At 39.7% G+C, this 25,786-nt stretch overlaps 1 protein-coding gene across 2 annotated transcripts in view; it reads right to left on the bottom strand.

The window, feature by feature from the left end:
* Window positions 1–25,786, bottom strand: part of PRKG1 (protein kinase cGMP-dependent 1) — a 504,212-nt gene that overhangs the window by 192,480 nt on the left and 285,946 nt on the right. For both annotated transcript variants that reach the window (XM_040607240.1, XM_040607238.1), the window contains exon 4: window positions 1,205–1,310. In XM_040607240.1, coding sequence (XP_040463174.1) covers window positions 1,205–1,310 — 106 coding nt within the window. The remainder of the gene's footprint in view (window positions 1–1,204; window positions 1,311–25,786) is intronic.

Genomic DNA, 25,786 nt, shown 5'->3' with positions numbered 1-25,786 from the left:
GAGACTCGTCACCTGTCATCTGATATGGCTGTATGGGATTAGTTTTTCATCCAAAACATGCTTTTAAGAAGGTATATCATTACTCAAGTCACTAGTTTGCAAACTAAGATCTTCTGGATCTGACAACAGCACTTTTCCCCCAAAACCTCTCTCTGGAAAAAAAGATGCAACTTCTGGAAATTAAGCAATTAATTGCTAAAACATTCCCCTATGTTGAAAATCAGCTGCACCCTAAATAAAAAAGAAAATGAGTAAAGCTTCTCCCTAGAGAGAGGTGAAAAGGAGGCCAAATCTGAAGGATTTTGATCACATCCCCACTCACTATCAAAAGAAATCATCTCTTGGATATGATTTTACCCCTCGCACTGCTTCTGCACAGCAAAACATTGTCCATTCCCGGGGGGGAATGATGCAGCAGGGAATGTTTTGATCTGGGACAAGCCTGGTGTAGTAACATTTTAGTAATGATGGGATTACTTACAGCATCACATTGACCTGGGTGATTTTTTTTCTCTGGAATTCCATGACATTATGCTTCTATTTGGGGTTATTTTGCTGACACGAAACACAGCCCAGTCCTCACTGCTATGGCACACTGAGATATTAGACATTGGTTTGGTAATGGAGGGTATGTTCAAGTTTGAGATGGCATCTGGAAGCGCAAACTGAAGGAAAGCTTGAGAGAGTCAAATTTAAGGAGTGAAGAGACTTGGCTTTATGCCTTTCTTGTTACTCATTTAACCTTCATTTTACAGCAGCCTAAAGTTTTTGCTTGTCTAGAAACTTGCCTTTTACTTCTAGAAGCACAAGAACACACTTTGAATGGACTTGCTTCTTTCTACAACAATTTACAAAGCAGATTTTTCCCAGGGGAGGGTGTAGGGTTTTTTTAAATAAGGTACACTTCGTATGACTCATATTAAAGCTTCTTCTCTTACACCTGGCTTTGTTACTCTTTGCCAATGAGTAACTCACAGCCGCAATGAAACTAAGCTGCAGCAGGACTCCCCCTGGGGCTCGCCTTCCTTTCAAGTGGAGGATACAGCTTACAGATGGTTAAACAGCAAATTAAAAAAAAAAAAAAAAAAAAAAAAAAAAAAAGATATGAGAAGGAAACAAATCAAATACTGCACTCACAAAAAAAGTCAAAAGATGAGGACGGCAGTTTCACTGTATTTTTTCATAAAGTAAACAAGTGTCATACCTTTTTAAAAATTCCATATACTCAGTATGCTTGATGAGGCCTGTCCTCATCATTATTGTTTGAAAACATTGCCGATCAATAGCCCAAAGTTTCACATTTACGAGAGCTGGAAAAAACAAGACAAGGGGAAAATGTGATTAGCAAAATGTCAAAATTTGAAAAACCTTTTGTGAACTGCAGAGGAATGAATTCATTCATGAGAAAGCACGAAAATGGGTACACACTGCAAAATAGTAACATAAAACTCATTCACCGGAAATGGACTAAGCGTGCACTGAAATGATCTGAAATATCCTCAGGTTTAGCTGTAGTGCATGGGCTTTTGGAAAGATCACCTAAAAGCAACTGTGAGATGAGAAGAAATCAATGCAGGCTGAAAGCAAGCAAAAAATAGGGGGTCAGTTCATCGAAACCTGGGACATATGATTGCCTGTGACACTGAGTGATTTGGGGAAATTTTTTAGTGCATTATCCTGTTTCTGAGACAGCAAAATTCATTAAGGTTTCATCCAACTCCCAAAGCAGATAACAAATTTCTCCTTGACCTTGAGAGATTTGCCAGAACCAATTCCTGTTATATCCTAACAATTGAACAACTCCCAATTCTGGAAAGTCTGAGTATTTTTTTTTCCCAATTTTAGTTTTCAGGTCTCTGATATATTCCAAGACTTCAATGTTACACACCATATGCTACATCATATACTTCAGAAGTGAAGTCCCATTGTAAAGACAAGTATAACAGATTACCATTGCATAAAGTACAGACACTCAAAGAAACCAGGATCATGTGAGTTGGATGCGCAGAACCCCAAGTGGTCCATGTTTTCATCTCAGATGTGGCTTAGAGTTTATAATAGAGCTTCTCCTTAGAGAAACAGTTTAATTAAACAAAACTACTCTAAAGACCTCTGCACTTGTACTGATATTTTTTTCATGAAGTAATGGCAACATATTTCAACCCCATATCCCATTTCACTACAGGAAACAGAAATGAGCAAAATGACTTTCAGCAAAATATTTACCAATATTCCCACCAATAAAAATCCAAGACATTACTTTGCTTTCATTTCCTGGTCCTTTACTTCACAAACACCCCATTTAATAAGTATTTATCCCTAACTGCATCTGCAGGATGAAAAACCTTCAAAGTGCAAATTCAAATTTTTCTTCTCAAATTGCACTGCAGAGTTAAGTGAATGCACCACAAAATTTAAAACCTGTTCTCATTTTCAAGACAGAAACTCATTTTTGAGAAGCATTTTTAGCATTATAATAAAACTGATGGGAAAAAAAAGACTTATAACTATAGTATGAGGGATTTCTGTAAAAAAAATTAGTCTTTCACTCTCTTCAGAGTGGAAGAGACAATTAACATGAATGGCATTCCTATTTTTCTGGGGTTTTACTGTCTTCTGCAAAATAGGGGGTTTAATTGATTATTAGATGAGCTCTATCTTAAGAAAAAATTAGTATCATTGTACAGGGTATGTTGGGGGATTCACTGAAAAGGACGGTCTCTTGCTGTACTGGCTAAGGATGATGAGGGTTGATATGAAGTCACTAAATCTCAGCAAAATCCCAGTAAATTAACTGAAAGAAGGAAAAGATATCTTGTAAAGTAAGTGCCTTCTATCTAGGTGAAAAAATGTAGGGGATTTCAGCCTGCCTGGCTGTTTCGGGATGGTTTGCATTCAGTGTAATGTATGATTACCACACAAGGCGAAAAGGCAACTTGGTCATGACTGGCAAAAACACTGATAAGTAAGTATTTTTAAAAAAAGATGTAGTGAATGTACAAATAACAAACAAATGAAGAGTTTATAAATTCTTTTGTTTGGAGTAAAATATCCAACAGCATTGCAGTGTCCTATCATGAACATGTACCATAAACACATCTTACTTGTTCCTTAAAAGCACTTTCTCCAAAGTACAGCCAACTTCTAGAGTACAATGAAAGTTTTCACCTATATTTCTTTCATACAGTCTTTATAGCGAAGGCATGACTGCTAAGCTGACACTACTAGCTGAGTAAGCTTGGAAGATAGCAAATACATAAATTCACCTTCTTTTTTTCTATTGTGTCATGTGATTATGAAAGACCTTCCTTTAAATAATTCTGTCTGCTGCTGCTTCCCAATGTGTTTTAATAGATTCATCATCTTAGGTAAACAAGTAGCTCTGAAAAATAAAAAGGTTTCATCCCGGTCTCAATCCAGGCCAGCTGGTCCATAACAGACACATCCGATTGGCACCTGGGACCAGACTTGTGTCGGAGTCCATCAGAGTATTTAAGAGCATGGCCTCCGAAGGGCAGAGTCCCCATCCTTGGCTTGTCAGATGCATTTATAGGCTGTATGTCATTATGCCTTAAATCTGTGACAGATGGCAACCAGCTAACTCTTATTTTTCATGTGCACAGTGGATAGCGAAGGTACTCAGTGGATCTTCCTTCCCACAGTGGGTTCAGATATAGCTGCAAAGATACCACCTGTCTCTGAGGTCCACAGGGGTACCACTAAGCCAGATAAGTGGTGGACACTTACTCTCCTCTGATTCCCACATGCTTTACAAAGCACAACATCCTATTTGATATCAATCCCCAAAGACCAGAACCAGTCACTGCTACATGGCCCGTGCCCAGTATGTTCTCACATGGTCTCTTAATGCACTTAGGTAAATGGCAAATATAATTTAGCACCTCTCGAGTAAAATGAAGATCCATTTATTCCTGCTAGAAATTGTTCTGTTAAAACAAATCTCTGTAGCTGGCAATCTTCATGGAAGCACAGGACCAGAGGCTTACGAGTCACATTCCCCTGAAAGTACCCTCTAGTAACCCAAGTTATAGATATACATACAACCATATTTATATAAGACTATATATACAAAACTACATACACACATTTATATATAAAATGTATGTGATATTTTATAATTGTATATTATTATATACTATAAAATGTAGATTTTAATGTATCCATATGTGTATCTCCTCATTATACATACAGCAGTGTACCAGCCCACTCACAAAGACCACGCAGCTCAGGAAAAGTTAACTGCAGACAATGCACTTCTGTACTGCTAATTATAATTACTAATCATACTTTCTATTCACATTTATCCTGCCTAATGATAAACAGATGTTTTAATAATGGCTAATCACAGCAGAGCTTTAAATGTCAATAAGACCCTTCTAATCAAGTATGAGCATAATCTCCTGTTATGCTTAAAATCCTCTGTAAACATGTTAGAGGGTTATTGAAGGAACAGTATGAATTCTGTAAGATTTGACGATATTAACAACTTCAAAGAGATATATTTATGAGTGCCCTGAAATGCAAAATATGTATATGGGACGTATACCACAAAGTCAATTCTGCCCTGAATAACTGAGTTATAACAGATACACACAGAGGCGATGCAGAGATTTTCTTTTCTGTCCCTCTGCAAAGAACGTGATGGATGTCGAAGGTAAAAGTATCTATGAAGCATGATTTCAGGAGAATATCTTATTCTCTGATTGCAAGAACTACAATCGTAAAGGAATATGACAACATGAAAATAGATGTGTGCCCATTTATCTATAATGGGAGTTTCCTGAGACTACTCAATAATATAAACCACTATACCTCAATCAAAGCAGCTAAACTGGAATTATACTACAATCAAAGTTTTTTGCCTCTTCTACACTTTTTCATATGATAGTTATAGCTGGGGTTTCGTTTTATCTTTGTAAGAAAGCATAACATGATCATTGATGATCCAAGAAGCCACCAAGATTTTGGCTGGCACACAAAAAAAGCAGCAACACTGTAAGGCAGCAATATGCATGCTCACAAACTAAGGTATATTATAAAATATGCATTTGTCATAAACACACCTCCTTCACTTGGAGGCACAGATAAAAACAGGGATGCTCACGATTGGGACCTCTAAATGATTGTTTATATAGTATCACCATTGCATTTTTAGGAGCTACAGCTCCCCAGGTGAGGGTATCAGATGATGCTGGGCAGTCTGCAGTCAATGCAGAATATTTTAATTCCGTGTCAGAGATGAGCAATCCCACCAAATCAAGGATTTGGCGTGAGCTCCTAACAAAGGCACTAGATAATTAGAAAAACACAGTTAAAGCACTGAGTAGCTAAATTAACCTCATCAAAGGCACAACTACTTCTGCTTTCCAGAAAGATTTCCTTTGAGAAACAGATGCATCTGAATCTAAAACTCCAGGCGAAAGTGATGTGGTGCAAGGGCTGAAACCGAAACAAAATGCCCCTAGATAAACACCAAAGAGCAGTGAGAGCTGAAGCAAAATAATCAAGATTTCATGGGTCAAAAATGGACGGGGTGGAGATTCTATCAATAAAGTTTAAATTTGAAGTGTTCATTGTGGTCAATATTTAATTTGTGATATGAAATTGACTGAAATTATTTAAAATAATAATTTCAGTGTATGAGCTGCACCCCTCTCTATGCCAAAATCGCTGATCTAAGCAAATAAAAAATTTCAACAAACAATTTCCGACTTCTAAGTTTTCTTCCTATTCATTTACCTGGGAAACCTATGAAAATATATCCTGTTTTAAACAGGTGAAAATACACCCCCAGGGATACAGAGTCCCCAACGCAACCCAAACCTTGGGCTTCATTCTGGCTGGTTGTGTCCACTGGCTTGTTTGTGTGCTGGGAGGCCTTTGAACATAAACCAAGGCAAGATAAAGGTATTTTCCCTGGTTTTGAAGGATCACATGTGCGTATCTTTCATGATGCAGCACAAACCCGATGGATTTAGCAGCTCAGACCCTCTCTGAGTGTTTTCTCAGGGTCCAAGGCAGGGCACAGTTTCAGGGTGATGCAAATGAGGAAAACTAAAAGCAGATTAGGTTGCAGCCAGTCTCAAGCTGAACCTGCACATCTTCCCACCTCCCAGTGGGATTTTACCACCGGCCCATACACAGCCACAGTCCCCGCAGGGCCACCCCAGCGCCTGGCACTGCTGGGTCAGAGATGGAGGGACGCTGGGGAGGGCGGACAGGCACAGGACACGGCACCAAGGAAAGCCAGAAGGTCGCCTTTCTCCTGCTTGGCTTTGCACTCTTAAAAGACGTTTGCAATATTTTGGCTTTGATATGCCACCTTCTGAAACCACAGCACTGTGTTTTACACTGCAATTTTTATCTGGTCTTTACTGTATATATAAAATATATATATATTAGTGTCAATAGTGGCATAATAATACATACTTCCAAAAAAATTAGAGAAAATATTCAGATTTTTTCCATCTATTGCACTAAATAATAGGGTCTATTCATTACTGATCCTCTCCGAGGCTTAATTCTCTTGATTTTTAATACTGCTGTCATGTCCCAGGCCTGCTGAAGGACAAAGTTTTTGCTCTTTTGCTTCTTTTCTTCTTGTGGACCCAGCAGCTGAAAATCATGAACTTCAGGCTCAGATCTGAGCTACTCCTTTTCTCTGCATCACACACAAAGGCAGTGAAATGGGGGGGGGGGGGGAAACAACTGCGAAGTTTTATGTGAAAAAAGAATTTACAAAAGAGCAACATGAGCATTACTTATGTTGTATTTGTTATATAATATTATATATTACACGCTAATATAGCGGGGAAGTCCTTCAGGTGCATTTGCTAAGATGCACCTGCAAAACAAAGCATAAATTTGCACAGCATTATCGGAAAACTATCTCCCCAATATGGATTTTAAGCACAGGTCGCTTTCCTGCAAAGCCAGGTTAATCATAAAATGTCCTTTTAACCACAGCAGTGCAGCAAAGATTCATCAGTAAAACATTAAAATGTGCTTTAAATCCTTAAAATCAGAACAAACGTGAGATCAGTGCCCAGGCAGGTGTATTATTTCAAAGCGGAACGCAATACTAATATGGCCCTGCAATCCTTTAGCATTCCCTTCCCAAGTTTCTACATGTTCAGTGAAGCCTTCCCAAGTTTTTCAAGGATCACTGAGTGAACCATCCTCAGCTCAGGCACTCGCTCATGGCGTTATCAGACCCAAAACTTTTTAATGCCTTGTACTGTAAGCCAGAATTCATCACCTCACTTTTGCTTTTAGGCTATTTTATTCAAATAACTTGTTCGTTTCTCCACCCAGGAAAGCCTCAGGCCAAGAAACAGCAGCATCTTCATGTCCTTAAGGTCTTTCCAGTAGCCATGGTACTCAAACTTAAGCATCCTCCCCCCAGGTTTGACTTTGCAGGGATTATTGCGCAAATTACTGTTGGGGAGAAGAGAGTCATTTCCAGTTACTTGTGTTTCATCATGTGTATCATATCAAATGATGATGAAAAGCACATTTAACTAAACAGAAGGAGCACACTGAATTATTTCACCCCACCAAACACACTGTGGATCACGAACAAGACCCCAGCAGACTCCATTTCGGGATACAGCATGGTGCGACGCACAGGGGATGTATTTAACAGCTGGAACAACAGTAAATTTTTCTATTCTCAGATGTTTCTGTTTTAAGTTTCTCACAACTATGGCACTGGTACAATGACAACTTCATCCCGATGCTATCCGTTTTCCCAATAGGTCCTTTTCTGTAACTCTCCAGGGGGTTTTGTCACCTCATACCGTGCAAACCAAGGGACAATTTTAAATTTGGTAAAGAAAAGATGCATCATTCAAGCAGAGAAAGATAAACATTTAAATATACTTTTTCTCCCAGCATGGATTTTATCCGTGTGCTCCTAAACTGGGACAGTTTGTTAAAAACAGTGTTTCATAATAAAAAATGAAAACATTCCTAGAGAAGCAGGAGAAAATACTAGAATTTTATTGCATTCCCAGGCCAGAGCTGTGGCTGCTCCTGGCACACAGAGCATGGAACCGTAACTGAGGAGAATTAAGAAGAAGAAAAAAAAAAAAAAAAAAAAAAAAAAGCAAAAGGCTTCCTGTGGGCCTAAACCTAATTCTAATGATGGAGAACAGGATCGGGATGATTTTGGTTGCCCAGGGCTTAGTGCAGAAGGATGCTCAATGCTGGCGTTACAGCAGTGTTTCATACCACGTAGTGAATTTTTAGGGTGCAGTGTCAGAATGGCAGCAGGGCACTACAACCACAGTCCTCCTCATGGTGCTGGGCTAAAAATGGGGGGTTTTTGCCTGCACAGTGGCAATTCTGCACTGCAGCATAAGTGCAGGATGAGCCTGTATCATTTCCATCTGCCTCTTTGTGGAGTGCCCATTTGGTAATGGTCTTTAAAGCAGAGGTCAAAAATGCACTTCTATGAGTGCCTGAAACAACGATCATACTGCTATGTCCTGAATTACGTAGAGGCAGATTTCATCTTTACTGTGATCTTTTAAATTTTTTGTTCCTGTATCCCTCCCTGAGATTAACTTGAATTTTGATGACAAAAACATCTCTATTATATGCATTACAAAACCCCATTGTGCAGAAGTTCCTGAGCTGTATTGCTCATGTAGAGGACAGACGGTAACTGCTGTTTCAAAGGCAACAACCGCTTGAATAGTTGAGCTCTTTTCAGGCCATCATTTTTTTTTTTTTAATTTGGATTTGCCTGACCTTTCAATTAAAAAAAAAAAAAAAAAGCCTCTGCTTTACCATGGAAAGGTGCACTTAGCACCGTGCACAACGTATCCCAGCCTCTCCCCCTTGGCACCAGACCCCACCTCAGTGCCTAACGCCGAGGAACAAAGGCAAGGAAATCCTCAACACTTCAGCACAACTACACCCACCTTTACAGCAAGAGATGCTCTTGCATGTGTAGCTGGGACTATTTGTCATTAGAATGAGCTAGCAATCATGAGACACCTCACAGGAGGATGCTGTACCCATGCATGTTACCTCTAATTCATGTCCCAAGCCTCCTGGCAGGTGCTGCTTGATACTCACCTACATGCGGTGTAGATACACATAAAGTAACTTCCATTTTGCACAAGAGACAAGTACTTTTTCTTTTGAAAACCACACACACTGTTTGCACTTTCATAGTACCTAAAGTACAAGCCCATCCCGAATCACATTTTGGAATCAAGACCACTGCAGACTTTAAAAAAATGGGCATTATTTCATACTAAAAGGATGAACCATGTAAAAACAGATTAATGGGCAAGTCTGTGAATTATATTACTTTCCAAATAACTGGTTTTGGCTGCTGTTTAAGCACTGGTCTCAGCGGTGACTAATAACATATTAAGGTTATGTGAGGAAGAAACAAAGCAGGAAGGACATGACTCAGTGAAAGTTCTCCAGATAGCTTTGCTTTCACTACAATAAACTATAAAGACCCCGGACATCCGAAGGAACTGTATACACTTTGCACAGGAATGAAGCATGCCTGGATAAGATCAGATATGACTAAGAAAATAAACTGATGGAAATTAACAAACTGCTCTTTTCCACCAGAACAAAATCACCTCTAGTATTAAAATGTCAGTGAACAGAATTTTACGGGAAATAACATTAGTGATGAAGACAGCTGAGAAAAACTGGGGCAAACAAAATGAAACGCTGCAAGTGTACTGTAGAAATGACTCAGTGGAAATTACAACCACACTTTCTGTTCATCTTTAGTAAGAAACCAGTAAACAGAATAACACCATTAGTATTTACTTATAATTAACATAATGCACGGTTGGTTCTACTGTGGGTTTGGTATGTTGTGCTGGAGAACATGGGCAGACTACTCCTTTCACTGAAGTGACTGGGCTCTGCGGGGCCAACAAAATGGTCTATTTAAAACAAAAATGTAAAAAGGATCAATTAATCCCATTGCCCATGTTATGTTGTTATTATTCTTTGAAGGAAGGGATGCACTTGGTGGCTGAAGGACCGCGAGGGGAGACCTTTCCCATTTGTGCTGTGGTCTGGCTGTCCCTGTCATTCACATGCACAATTCAGAGGATAAGCTGGTCCTAACAGAAGCTCCCTGCACGTCTACCCCAGGGAGGCCTTGTCTCTGATTTTTTTTTTTTGCTGTGGGCAATCCCCCTTGTGAAAATCTGTATCGCAGCAGGAGAGTAATGAATATGTATAAAGAAATGGCAGCTGGGAGTTTAGCCAACTCGTGCAAGCCCTGAGGCCCTTTTAAAGTTTCAAGCCAAATGTTGGTTGACTTCAATGAAGAGGATTTCATCCCTCCTCCTCCATCGTATGGCTTACAACCTAAAATACCCTTACAATTAAGATCTGACATCTATTAGCCAGTGCTATGCACAATAATCTACATCAGATACTACACAGGGTCCCAGGACTCTTCTTCCCAGAAGAGTGAGCTGAGTAATCCCATCTTCTGCCCTAACAACCACCTTCATCCAGCAAATCAAAGAAAATTACTTTCTCCTAATGAATTACTCAGGAATAACCCCAGCCTGGGTGTATTTATTAATTTAAGGCCCATAACATTTGGCTGAGGGTATATGTTGTCATTTTTTTTTATCTAACCTAATTCCCAATCTTCCTATTGCCTCTCAAAAATACCTCAGTCCTCTTCTGAGGAGTCGTAATTTTTTGGCCTGAATGAGAAGTCACGACAAGGACTAATTAAGCATTATGAAAGTCTTTAATTGTATCAGGTATTTTTCCTTGGAATTTCAAAACATCCACATTATCTGTACTATAACACCTGCTAATTAGATGTCCTAATATGCTATTTTCAAGCTAACTGCTATTTTACATAACCTTTACTATGTCATCTCGTATTCATCCTTTCTGTACATGTGTACTTCTACTCTTCTTACATTCCTACGATACAGAAGTTTTTCCAGGTTTTTAATTAAACTTTGTAGAAGAAAGAGTTCACAAATTACTGAAGAAATTGTATTAATTATAGTATTCAATGTCCATATAAAAGATGAAAGCTGAAATAGTTCTTTAAAGTAGTTTAGGAAGAATGTATTCAGAGCAATTTGAAAGCCACAAAAAATACTTTTTGTATTTTGAGGCACTATTTTGAGTTTGATGGAGAGCGATGTGTGTTAGGTGAGATTAATGGAAAACCAACCTAATGCAGGTCAGAAGCCTAAAATTTAGTTGCTCAAACAACTAATTTAATGCAACAAACACAAGAGGCGTTGAAGTAAAATGTCTCCAATTATCTGCAAAAGGAAAAGGAGAAAACAACCCAAATCTCTCATGGGGGTGTAAGCATTAGCTTGGGATGCATTACCTCATTGGCATGCCAAGATCATAAAAGCATTACCATGAAACCTTGTGTCTAAGAGTAATGAGCAAAGTAACATATTCACATTTTAGAGAGACCAACGAATCAGTTCCAGCTCGCTGCCTAAAGGAGCCCCAAGAGCAAAGTGAGGAAATTGAATATACCCAATTAAAGGCGGTATCTTAATACTGCCCTAATTCAGAAGGGAAGACATTGATAAATGAAGAAGCCAGTATGTGGGAGTATTAAAAAAGCAATGGAAAAATAATAATAATAAAGATATGGGGCATCTCAGAGAGTCTCCCCAGTGTGGAAACCAGTCTCCTGCAACACAGGTGGGGCAGCACCAGCAGTCTGTATTTTGGGGAGGGAGGAACTGCTCTGCTGCTAGCAAATAAAAATGGGCCAGAAGAATTGCATGGGACTTTGTAGTATGAGGGCAAAAAGTGAAAAGGTCCTAAAAGCAGAGGAAAATGCCAGGCAGCAATATCTGTGGCTCCTGGGGTCTGACCAGGAGCACTGCCAAGAGCCTTATGGAAGAATCTATAAGGACAGTATAAATACATCCCACAAGTTGTTCCATTTCTTGAAGCCATTAAGGCTGGAAAAGCATCTCTTTGATGGCCCTTCTGCTGAAAGAGCCTCGTTCATACTTCTCATTTGAAAAATAAACATGTTTTCGTGTTCACATTAAAAAACGATCTTGGGAAGTACAGCGGCTTGGCTAGTCAGTAAAAAAAAAAAAAAAATACAGCGAGCAGGCAAGAAAACACAAACCTACAGGACAGAACTTGTGGTTAGGTTTTAAGATGATCTGCACAAGTTTAGAACTAGTTTGATTATTCATAAAGGGTAAAGATTTAAATGAATGATTAAAGCCAGCGATCGGTATCCTAAAGAGACATCCTATGCTTGAAAACTGTAATGGGGCTGACTATTTTAGGAATGACTGGAAAATACAAAAGATATTTTATAATCTATTTGAAAGAAAATACTGCTTTAAGGATACAGGGCTACCAGATGATGTCTACTTGTTAAAATAATAAAAAGATGCACACATATAACGCCTCTTCTAAAAGGAAAGCTGAAGCACTTTATAAGCAATAACTATGCCTCACAACATTTGTGAAAGCTATAAAGCACTATACATATTACTGGTATCACTGGAAAAGAAGAGACTAAAGTGTCTCTCCGTTGCTGCTAGAAAGCTTTGCTATGACTTCAGTTCTCCTGAATTCACCAATTCTCTGGTAGACATGCCCATCTTTTCACCTCAAAAATAAGCATTGGCTCCTTCATTGCTCCATTACCACCCAAGGTTATGCTAATACCTAAAGCCAGGTGGAAGTTATCCTCTCCCTTCTGCAAAGTCATCACCAGACCTCCAGCAGTCATGGAAAAAGGGGAAAAGGATGGTTTAAATATGTATCTTCCCAGCAAGCCACCAAGTGAGAAGGGTTCTTTCCTCCATCCTTACTCCAGGGTCTCTTACTGAGCTCTGCAACAGATCTTGATATTAAAAGACCTAAAATGAGCAGGAGGTTCAGCTTCTTTGACTGATTTTTTTTTTTCCTAAAGGACACCACACAGGTCCAAGAAATCTACTTTCTACTCTGAGTTATCAAGAATGGTTTTGTGAGGAAGACCATTTTTTCAGAGAACTGTTTACATATAGCAAAATTAATGATACTTTCTAAAAAGTATCAAACCATTATTTTACTGCCTTTGTTTTCTCCCCAGCTTTAGGTGCTACTTAACTATTTAGCTACAAAAGTAGCACCTACAGCCAACTGCCCATAAAGCATATTCGACCAGATAGATCAGCACGAAGCCATGTAGAAATCTACTTCCACAGACAGACACTCTCACAATTCTGCACCGTGAGGTGCTTTACTTCATGAATAACAACTGTAAGAATGATAAAAGTGCCATATATGCCTGTGCTATGTGTACCTAACTGACCAGGGACACCTTTCTGGCAAGATGCTTTTTATTGATTGAAAAGCCCAATTAAAGCAGCACATAGTATAGAATAGATGAGTGTTTTTCTTTCATGTAACTAGTACCAAAATATCCCTGTGCTAACTTTCTCAGCCCTACTATGCATGAAAAGTCGTAACAACTCCAGAGGACAGAGTTTGCTGGAGGAGCTAATGGGATCCCCAGGGTCCCATTCACTTTTCCTGGATCTTCCCTTCTAACGCAGCTGCCCCTGGGCCACATCACACGGTCAGATCAGTAGAGCAGCAACTCCGTACGCTTGGCTCTGGAGCTTCTGAAAGGAGGATGACACCACTGGGTTTTAGAGCTGTTTTGGAGCTTTTTACGGAAGGGGCTTTGTCATACATTTTTACTTCTTTTACATACAAGTCAGTTCAAGTGTGTCTCATGAATTTATTTTGCTACTGAAGTTCGTAGCTGCTCACTGAGCCTTTTGATATGAGAACTTAAAATGTACTCTGAAATGATGACAAAAAAAATATAAATACAAAAGAAAAGCAAAAATGCAGCTGTCCATATGTACACCAATGTAAAAGATTTTATTTTTAACCTGATGTTATTAGTAGAATTAGTAGCAAACTTCTGCTAAGCAACAGGACATGTACATAAATGAAGGCTTTTTAAACTGTATAATATTAAGCAAAGCAATGGAATACATTATTCTGTGAATAGTGTAAAATTGATTGTGGCTGAGCCTATAACCCACTGCAGCAATGACTCTGGTGGGACACTATAAAATGGAAATAATCACATTACTGATGTATTTGTACATTCCTAACTAAGAGAAAGGCAGGGCCATGACACAACCCTTGCCCAAGAAGTGCATGGCTCCAGGGCTGGTGCTCCCCTGCTCCAGCTGAAATATTTGTTTCATCGTGAAAAAGACACTGAGAAGAAGGGATGGAGGGACACGATACTGACCTTTCAGAGGCTGTAAGGAAAATACCATCCTCACGACAAAGCCATGACATGTTTTGAACCTATTTGAATTCTCCTTGCCACCTTCTCCTTGACCTTCTCTCTCTTGTTTTCACTACAGGCCTGAAATGTTATTTTGTACCACACCTTTAATTACTCTGTGATGTTGTTAGCAGAAAAAAACCCTGTGTTTTCCTCATTTAAATTAAAATCCACCTGAATTTCTAACCCCTAGTCACATAAACTTAAGTCAGCACAAACTCAACCAAGTACAGCAGCAGAAGTGAAGATTGTGTTACCTTGCACCATATTCAGCTACGTATTTTCTGCAAAATACGGTACAGATTCTGAAATTTAATGTAGTACAAAATTACTCCATTGCTGCTATCTGCAAATAATGCTAAACTTTCAGATGTGAGCTTGAATAACACTATTTTGAGAAATCCAGAAAAGTTAAAACTGCATCTTGGTGGTGCACTAGGCACATTAAGCAACTAGAAACCTCAACACTACAAAAGCTTCCCTCTCTGTGATTAAAAAGAGATAGTTTGCTAACTGAACTTCACAATAATTCCACATTTTTAAACTATTTCCTTATTTCCCAACAGCAGCACTTCCAACACAACAGTCAAATAACCAATCCGCAACCTGCCCCCTACCATCTCAGCTCAGGTAATGAGGATTAAATGCTTTTGCTTTGCTACGTCAAAGTATGTGAGTTCCTGGATCTCACACGAACTTGAACTCCACTGTGCAAAAGCTCAAGATTTTGCTCTCTTGAGCATTAACGATTTGCAGCAAGCACCCTTTATACAAATTTACCCCATCATGATCACTTCTATCTACTGAATTAAGAAAAAAAGAGTGAATTGTATTCACTTTTTAAAGGGTATCTTATGGATGCCATGAGAGCACTGACAGGCTTAGAGCTGTCTGTTCCTGCTGTTCTATTGCCTCTCATTATCTATAAAAGTAATCCCAGCCATAATTCTTTCCACTTCCTTGTAAATTCCCATGCTAGCAGAGAGGGTGTCCACATCTGCACACTCTTCCCCATGACCCAGGAGCTTCCCCAGTTTGGAGATACTCCTGCCTGCAAACCACCTCCAGCTCCACGGGGCAAGCTGCAGACCTACCTGGAAAAACAACTGGTTTTGTTATGACACTTTTTTTTGCCCTCTCAATATTGCTTTTAGAGAATCTAAGCCATATATAAACCTGTCATGTTACACATGAGGTATTAAATGATCTGTCCTAATGGTTTAGCTACGCTTATAAATAGCACAGAGCAGGCTGGATCAATGCCCCTGCGTGACACATCCACTCCCCAGGGTTATGTGTCTCTGCCCTCAGGAAAAGTTGCATTTTGGGGGACTTCATCTATTGAACAAAATCAAAACACAAGCAAGACCCCATCTCTCCAGATGCGGGCATCTGAGGTAAAAAGATATATCTGAGATACCTCCATGAAAAGTGCAGAAGACCCAAAACCAGACACATACATAATGCAGGTAACATTTAGAGATAAAGAAGGGTCTGGTCATGCTGTAAAGTTATTAAAGTATGTAACAAGGTAATATTGTTCTAACACTTCACCTGAGGTTCAAGTTATGACTCAAAAGCTCATCTTCTCTTTTCTTACATCTTGTTTGCCATCCTTCCAGTTGCTGCAACTTCTTTCTCCCCCTCATTAATTCTGACTCCTTCAAGCTGTTGAGTGCTGAGCCATGGGAAGAACACACCGACTACAGTATTTGACTGAGGGGAAAAAAAATAGAGCAACACTACAAGCTAATGCAAAGTAGCTACCGATAGCCTCCATATCCATAGACCCATAAAACACTCAACAAGGGCTGTGTGAGAACGCTTCTGCTTTCAAAGAGAAGGGACTGTGCCTTCAGAGATGTGCAAACCAGGTAATTCAGTCTGCTCCTACGTTTCCCCCCCTAAATTTTAATTATTAGATTATTACAGAGGGGTTGTATGTTTGCCTTGGTCATCATCTTTACATTAGGGATCTGCTGCTGGTGATACCTGGATAATCTAGGGCACCTGGGCTGGCCATTCTCATTTGTGCCAACAGCAGAGCACCGTTGGTAAAAGCTGTGATCAACCACCCTAATATCAGGGAGAAAATCCTGGGATGCTAAAGCTTTTTCTCTTGGCTCACACATCGTTGCATAGCCTAAAATATTGGTAAGCTGCTAATAGCTCCATTAATTCAATAGCAAACACTGGCATTTGCTAGTGCAATGCTTACGAGAAGGAGAAAGAAAGTGCAGCTTTGCTTCTGCTGGCAAAGAGAAAGTCACATTTCTGCTTAGTTCTTGACCACGTTTATCTCTACAGAGTGGAATAGCTGGCAAAGTAAAACATAGAACCAGTCACTTAAAAAACATCTAAACCAAAACACTGGACATTTTTGCTGCAAGCTGGGTACGTCTGTTGAAATGCTCTGTTGTTTCTAGCAAGAGTCAGAAAATTGCCTTGCTTGAGCTGCTTCACCATTTGTCTGTTTTGACAGCACATTTACTTTAACAAGGTTTAACAAGCAATCACATTCAGGAGTCTATATTAAATTTTATTCAGTACCAGAGTTAATATTTTGGAATATAATTATTCAACAAATCATTGCCTCCTTGATAAACACGTAATTCTAGCCAAGGCAGGTATCGCAGGCTCATCCTTCCTTGAGAAATAATGGGTTTGGAAGAAATTATAGTCCAGCCTCGAGTATCCACACTTTTATTACCCAAAACATAGCCTATTAAAACAAGAAAATAGCACCCGAAACCTATTAATCAGATTTAAAATGACTTTCTGGGGGATTATTTCCTCCCCATACACAGAGTTCCCAGTCAGTGTGCAGGTAACTGCGATCAGGTCCTACTGCTGATCCTTCTTCATCTAATGCCGTTTAAAATTTGTTTATACACACCCAGATTACCCTATGCTCCCCCAATGTGACCAGCTGCCTCTGAGACTGTGGGGATGGTAAGGAGGCATTTCCAGCATCTCTTCTAAGTAAAGCAGTGCTGGGAGTGCAACCCAATGCACTGGTGGAGAAATCAGAAACAGACTGTAAAGCTTTTTCCCCTTGGTGCACAGCTTGAAATCCAAATAGGTCAAAGGGGATCAAAAATTAGCACCATGTGCTGGTTGTTTGCTGGCTCAAGTAAAAAGAGATGGTAGCTTCATGTCCAGCTGCATGAAGATAACTATGCAAGCAATTAGCAGGCAGCTTCCTCTCCAATAAATCTTTTATCCCTTTCCACAGTATGCTGATCATAGCAAAAAAAGCCCATAGATCAAATCATCAAAAATAGCCTGTATAACTGAGGGGTCCTCCAGGGGAAGGGCTTTTGCTATCCATGTGATGAGTAAACTGGCTCTGAGACTTGTCAAAAGCTTCTCCTGCCTGCCACCATTCCCTCCCCAGCCTTTGCCACACATCATATATAATTTAATGATATTTCTTCTCCTACATCGACTTAATGTTGTGTAAGATTTGAAATTTGGTCATGATTTAGGCAGTTTGCTTTGTTTTTCCAGTCTCTGTGTCTACGTCTTCCTGAAATGACCTGATCTCCGGGAAATGTCTTTTCTTGCTTCTCTGTTTAGAAACCAGTGGACAACCATAGTCTGAATAAAGCAGAAGTCAAACAGCAGCAATAACATCAGATACTGAAGAGCATTGGCAGGAAAATGGAAAGGAGCTATTTCAAAATATCACTTAAAAAACAAAGGACTGAGCATTATGACTTTTGAAAGGTTTTGTTATTCATCTGATGAGAAAGCAGGAGGCAGAGGATATAACATCATCTTAAAGCAGCCTGAGAACTTCCAAAAACATTACAGTCTTGATACTTTCCTAAGCACAGACAGCAATGGCTGGCCTCTCCATATTATTTAACATGAGACCAGAGAGAAATCTTCCCCAAGTGACACGACAGCATCTAGCCTGTCCCCACCTTCCTTTCTGGGGAGAAACCCTCCTCCTGCTCTGCACCACGGCAGTGGTTCAAACACTCAAGTCAAACAGTAGAAAACTTGATGTGAGACAGCTGAGAACTACGTGTGGTCCCTCCAGAGCCCATGGTCCACAGCCAGCTCACCTCCATCCCCCTCGCTGCCCTGAGAGGCCAAACCCTTCACCTGCCTGCCCAAGGGCTGAAGGGTAGATGGTGGCACAGCAGGAGAGAACGGTACGAAAAACGGGTAACAGACAAAAGAAGGTTTACAGGAAGGGCTGGGGAGGTGAATATGAGTGGAGGAAGGGAATGGATGTCACACCAGGAGAAAAACATGGGAAGGAGGAGCAGAAAGCAAGTAGGGCACCTTTCTGATAGCACAAGAGTCACTTCAGGGTGGTCCAGGCACCCCCCATCACTTGAGAGCCTTCCTGGGATGTCTACTTTGTAAGTCTACATGGGAGTACCTTGTAGAGTTGGAGGAGCAGGTCTGGAGTCACCAGTACTTGGATCACACATGGGTGGGAGCTCTGGGAGGTTAGTCTCCACCAAAACAAAGCCAGCTGGCATGTGCCAAAACTGCTTTGCATACCAGAGCAACACACAGCCAGTGGCGACAAGCAGGGGACTCCCTTCAATACCAGAGTACTGCTCTGAACCAAACTTGGAGGTAGACAGGGACACTGGCAACATAAAGGATATAAAACCTGCTTAAGTACAGCTGGTTATTGGCAGAAAGAACAAAAAAAGCTTTTTTTTTATTTTTATGCAGAAAATAAGAGGAATATAAAGAAACTAAGGCAACAACTGTTGCAGTGGTTTTTCTGCCTTGCACTAGTCACTGCACACAAGGCTGGGAAAAAAGGACCAGCCTCCGAGTGCATGGCCAAAGGTGCACGTGTAAAGAAGCTGCAATTTCTCTCTTTGCTTAATTTGTTTCCTCTGGAAGTTTAACCCCCCAAAAATGACAGGGCAGGCTAACTCCCCTTTCCGCAGCAGCACATGGACTTTTGCAGCTTTATTTCTGCAATACATCAAAAGGCACTACTGTCATCTCACTATGCTGATGGCTCCCTTTCCACCCTGAACCCTTGGGAAACCCACAGCCTGTCTGGAAGAGAGGACCTCAATTCTTCACTCAAAGGTAGCAGCTCATCAGTGTATGGAAAAATTATTAACACTTGTCCTGAGCCTTCAAATATTGCTCCTCTAACCGATCTAGGTGGCAAGAACATTTTGCCTGAGCAGGGGTAGACGTTTGCTTTCTTTGGATGACAGCATTTTTAATGTGATTCATGAGAAGCTATTTTCCAAGCTGTTAAATACATAATACAGAAAGAAAATAACACTGTGTATTTTATTAGATAAACTTGTGGGTTTTCAATACATGCTGCAAGGGACAGTTTGGAATAAAAAAGTTTTGAATGCATTTATCAAAGTCATAAAGGGGCATACAGCTACAATGGCTGTTGATTAATACATACATCAAATAAAACCCCCTTGCTGATAGGCAGAAGCATCATTCCCTCATTACAGATCATTTAGACTTTGATGAAAAATGTTGCTAACTTAAAACTAACTGTGGTAGCAGGCATCTTAGCTGTACTGAAGCACTTTATTGATCAGAAATCATGTTTAAAACTAAACATTAAAGAGCCTTTTTTCTTCCTATAATAATATTTATTAATTTTTAAAAATTTCCTCAGTCCCCAGCTAGCTGCAATTTTTCATAATTCACATAACACTTGACGTTGCATCCCAAAGGCAAGCAGTAAATGAGGTTAAAATGCACTGAAGACTGCCTACCCTGAATAGTTTGTTCATCTACTTTGCAGCTAACTAAATGTCATTGCTGCTGTTCAGGATTCCTTTTATTTTTTAGTTTTGAAAGCCAGCAGTGAGTTCAGCTGTTAGGAAAAGATATAGAAGACTTAGCTAACAAGCGCAGAGGTATAAAACATGGATCAAAGCTGGACTTGGTCCTTTGCAGTTGGTAAGGACAGGGTACAAAGGAGTAAGGGCAAAAAAGAAGGTGGCCATCACAGGGAAAACCAGATGTTATCCTAAGATCAGCCTTAGGATAACTTAAGGTAAACTTGAGACAGGTAGAGTTAGGAGAGACTGTTGCAAACATGATGCAGATAAGCCTGCGAGCCTCAGTGCACAGCAGTGATGCTTCTGCATCTGCCCATATTTTGAGATGAAAGACGAAAGCAGGAGGAGGCGGACACTGAAGAAGAACCTACTCTCCTGATCCACAGGGGAAGTATTAAGCATTTTACAGCTCATTTCCAACAGTTCAAGCATTTCAGCCTATACAGGCCAGTACACTACAGCAATTCCAGGTATCCGTTTCTCCCCTTATATACAGGAGCGTGAACTTCTTATTAAACAGAGAGAGGGCATTACAGCTCCTTTAAGTGCTCCAAGAACCAGATCCAACAAACGGCCAAACCTTATTGAAACAGTAATTTCTTCTGCCTGTACCCTGAAATTTGTTACTGTATGTTTTTCTATACTAACATTAAATGATGCCTACTGTTACACGTTCAACCTCTCACACACAATAGCCATGTTTCAAATAACTTTGCAGCACATACTTCTGATTCAGCGAACTGTAATATATTTAAGCCCTAAGATTCTAACTCTACAAGACATGGAACATGATAAACAGGATCCAAAACAGCACATACGTGCATATATACATTAAGAGAGAAAGTAACTAGACTTCAGCAGCATTATTTACGTGCTTACAGCTCCCTGTGATTCCACATATTCAATTCATCTGGCCTGTAAGGCAGATCCAACTATCAAAAGCACCAATAATTGACTAAATTAGGCCTTTAATGAGAAAGAAATTGCTATCTGTAAATCTGCAAGCTCTGAAATGAAGAAAGAAATCAGACTGAGATGAGACACAGCAAAAGCTGCAACAATAACTGCAATTCCGACGTTTTTTCCACAGTTATTCCTTACCATGCTTCTGTTGACAAAATAAGGTACACACATTACTGGCCTTTGATTTTGGCCAGGGAGAGTTTAATCCTTAAGCTTATTTTTATCACTTTGAATCTTTGCAAGACATGTATTTTTGTGTTGTTCAGAGATGAACTTGCAGGTTTATTAAACATGGTTCTTCAATACATGTTCAAATGGGGATTTAGAAAGGGCTGTTTTAACAGAAACAGAGCTTTAATAGCAGAGTGGAAGGCAGTTGCTTTTAAATTTGGATCTTGAATTTTTCTCCCCCACTTTGTCTTCCGTGATCCTTCTGAAAAAAATGGCTTAAGGCATTATTTGACTGACAGGAAACAAAGCAGATAACGGCAACATACACCCAACGCACCCTCAGTCATTCCTATGCCAAGAAAAGAGCCAAATATTTTCCTCAAGCCTCTCAGCTTGCCAATTTGCTGCAATTATGCTGACCAAAAGCTATAAAAAGCAACCCTCAAGAAGAGAGACTGCATCTGTGCTCCTACTCTAGCCATTTCTCTCTGTGGACTTTTAACTGGCAGATCAGGTCTCCTTCCCAGAAAAAGTGTCCACAGTGCCCCAAAAAGTAAGATTTCATTGGAAAGTTTTCTACAACAAAGATAAAAGACAGCTTCCAGGAGTGAAAAAAATACTCATTTCGAACTACACATTCCCTAGGCATGAGTGGCTTAATTGCATAAAATATCCAAGCTTTGAAAATCAGTGTCTTTGGGGGAAAATAATTTCATTTGAGATGCATTCATGAAGTCTTCCCCTGCACTAGATTTAAAACGTATGCAACCTTGTGCCACGGACAACAGGTAATTCTGTCAAATTAAATTAATATTGCCCACATCATGGACAAGAAATAACAAAGGGATGAACAGTGTAGGTGAAAGAGCTAGTGGAGGTCTCCCAAAACCAACCAGTGCCTCTTGATGCTGTGACACCAAAGCAGCATCCCTCAACTAAAAAAACCCTGATTTTTGGTTGCAAAAACCAAGATGAAGGACACACTAAACTCTAACAGAGTCGAAGACGCCAAAGGTACTGCTCATTTTCTTCTGGTTTGCTGCATGGAATTACATGGGCTAGTGTTTTTCTTGAAAAAGGCAGAAAATGTTTGCTTGAAGTCAAAATAGATTACTCAATTCACGTGTACTCGAATGCGACTCTGAGAATGAATGAAGACATGTAAAGTACTTGAGGAAAGCTTCCCTTTTTACTCATGACTAATAAGCAGATCCAGGTGAAGCCTGCCACATTGCTCCTAGCTCAGATTTAAGGGAAGCTATAAAAAGCATCCCATTTCAAGTATTTAAAACTTCCAGGAAACCTCTTATATGTTGCCTTATACGGCAACAAAAAAGGAGAAAATTGTCACACTTCTTACCACTCCACCTTCAGCTGTGCTATCCACCAGCTCACAACAGACAGGACATGTAGAGCTTTCACACCCTACAAAATCTCTACTGATGGAAGACTTTCACACAATGCAAGGAAAAAGAAATATATTAATTAAGTCTTCATTCCAGGCTCTTTTAGCCCCCAAAGTGCACTTTATATTGCACTGGATCTATCTGGAGTTAATACATCCTCTCTTCTAAGCTCTTTTATCAATGACCAGAAATAGTTCCCCCTGCCTGCTATCAAAGCAAGAAACCATGTTCCAAACATCTATGTGCTGAAGGATGCATCCCCTCTGCAGACCAATTGCCTTTGCTCAGACAGACAGACAGTGAGGATTCTCACCTTTAGGCAACTCATCAAGGATCTACAGTATCAAGCCTCTGTTTCTTGTGGATTTTTTTAGTTGTTTTTCATCTTTTTTTTTTTTTTTTTTTTTTTTTCCTGAAGCTTGAAGGAGAAGTGCAGAGCTCTGGAGTTACTGTTATTAAGTTCAGCAGCAAGAAAGTTCTCATGGAGATCAACAGGAGTCCAAAATGCCATTGCACTTATTAAGGGCAGCATATGAAGAAGCTAATTCACACAATACAGATGTAAAGTTTTAGTTGATATGAAATGCTTATCAAAAGATTTCACAAATAGGGAAAACAGCTTAAAAAATATGGATAAGCAATTTTGCTGATGAGGGAATGACTGATTTTGAGCATGCAAACAGTACACAGGGCATTAGCTCATGTTAAGCAGATTAAGATAGCTGGACTTTTGAAGACTTTTCCTCTAAATTTATCTAAAATTATCCTCCAAAATTTTGCAGGGGAATATGTCAGCTTCTTCAGTCATTTCTCAGCTGATTAAAAAAAAAAATTTAGAAAAAAAAAAAAACCTGATTAGAATAACTGGAAAATTTTATAGAAGATGGGGAGATGAACTGTGACACACTTGTTTTTCCTTCAGCATAAGGACATACTATTCTTATTCTCCCTTTTCCGTAATTTTTATGTGGATATAAACTGCCATTCATAGAAATGCAAACAGGACTTTTAGTGATGGATTCAACATTAAAACCAGAAGCCCCCCAAAAAAATCAACTGGGCTTTGCTTTTACCACCTATTCCCTGACAAAGCTGCTTTTGGAAACATTTTTGCCTGTACACTGGCCACAGGCCAGAGCCTTAGTATTAAATTCATCAACCTCAATCACACTTTAGATATTTAGTTATCATATTTATTCTCTACCCTACATTTCTTTAACCAGGCTATGCAAACAGGAGACATGGAACAAATTAGAAACTCTATAAAAGATACATATTTTCCTTGGAACCTCTCCAAATTCAAAATATAAGCAAAGAGTAACAAAACTTGCATGCAGTTAAATATTTCTGCTTTCTGAACATTTCAGAGCAGGTCAGAAATGCCACATGATGGAGATGTCCGCTGGAATGGCTGAGCTGCTGTACATAAAAGAGTCCATGAAAACCAGTCCTGCATGTGTGGGTGACATGGGGCAGTGGACAGGTTCCTGTGGGTGTTCATGTTACATAGCACTGACCCTACTCCCTAAAATTCAGTTTTGGGAGACCACTGAAAAAAATTCAGTGGTCATATTTGAAATCTTTGTGGCTCCTTCATTCTATAAAAAGAACAACACTGTTTTCACTACAACCTCCATTACTAGGCAAAGTCACGTCCAGGATGCACCAATGGCCCCACCCAACACAAAGGTCAAAGTACCAGCTGCTCAAATACTGGTTCTTGTTGGCATTAATGGTCTCGCTCTTCTGCAATCCTCAAATTTCCACATTTTAACTGTTTAAATAGCTTTGGAAAAAAATGCCAGAGGAAAACTCTATGGGATCTACCTTTTGCAAACTGGGTCCCATTGTGTTTGGCATGTGCTGCTGCTCCTCTCCCTTGCCATGGGAGTTTAGTGTCTCCATTCAACCTTTCAAGGTGTCTCTACTTCATAATACAGCATAAAGACATTATGAGTATCAAGAAAAAGTATTTTTAAAAAACCTTTTTTAGTGCTTGTCATATTCCAGCCAGTTACAAGTGCAGTAAATGAACATTATTTTTATATAAGTTCAATTATATTCAGCTCAGGCCAGAATAGCCACGACACTGTCAACTGTAGAAATCTGTCTGTGCCAGCTAAAAGCATTCAGATTTTTAACCCCTAGTTCTTGTACAGAAGGAAATGAGTCCTTCCTTGAAAATGAGCCATTTTTTTCAAGGTAGGTAACACAAATATATCTTCACTAGAGATCTCGACTCACTGGAATTTATCTAGAACAGAAAAATAGAGTCATTCTGCTATTTCCTTTCCTAAACTACAAGAAACTGCAGCTTTCTTCTTGACAGAAGGAACATCAAGACCATCACAAATGCCAATTAAAGCATTTATTCTTCCCTGTGTGCTACTCTAACATCAAGGAACTACTTAAAAAAAAAAAAAAAAAGGATCAGAAGACGTACCAAGGAATAAATAAATAAAAGCTGCTAACTCGTTAACATTTCTTTTCAGCTATTCCCAGTAAGACTATTACAGGTAGTTAACAGTGAGACCCAGAGCCAGAACACTGTGTTTCTTTGCTGGAAGGGCACCCAGACTCAGTGGCATTTCGTTCCCTGGCTCACTGACCTGCTCCTTCTGCAGTGTAGTCCAGACTCCTGGGTAAAGCACAAGCTTGAGGCAGTTTTGTATAGTTTTTCCCAACTGCACTTGGACTGCAGAGCAAACCAGGGTCTGCCTGATACCCAAAATACAGCAACACCCTCTGTGGTATGTATTTCTGTACCTTTATTTTCCCTTTCTGGTATGGTAATTGCTGTGCAGATGAGCTATGGCTAGCAAACCCAAGCCGCTCAGCTGATTTTTTCCCCAACTCTGAGGGAGCTGAATGCCTTGAGGGTTTGCCAATTAACCTTTGAATGTTGATGAGAAATTCTGGGCAACCATAAAGAAACTGCCATTTATACCATGAGAAAAAGAAAAGAGCATTAATCCTGAACCCTGGGAAACCATCTCATCAGAGAACAACTGAAAAGCCACCCCAACCTTACTGATGAAAAACAATTTTTATGGATTGGAGGAGTTGAGCTCAATTTTAACCAACCACAGGTTCACAATTTAATAGAG

Source organism: Falco naumanni, chromosome 9 (assembly GCF_017639655.2).
Source record: "Falco naumanni isolate bFalNau1 chromosome 9, bFalNau1.pat, whole genome shotgun sequence".
Lineage (NCBI taxonomy): Eukaryota > Metazoa > Chordata > Aves > Falconiformes > Falconidae > Falco > Falco naumanni.
Note: the sequence above shows the minus strand (reverse complement) of the source record. Positions and strands in the feature narration are given on the sequence as shown.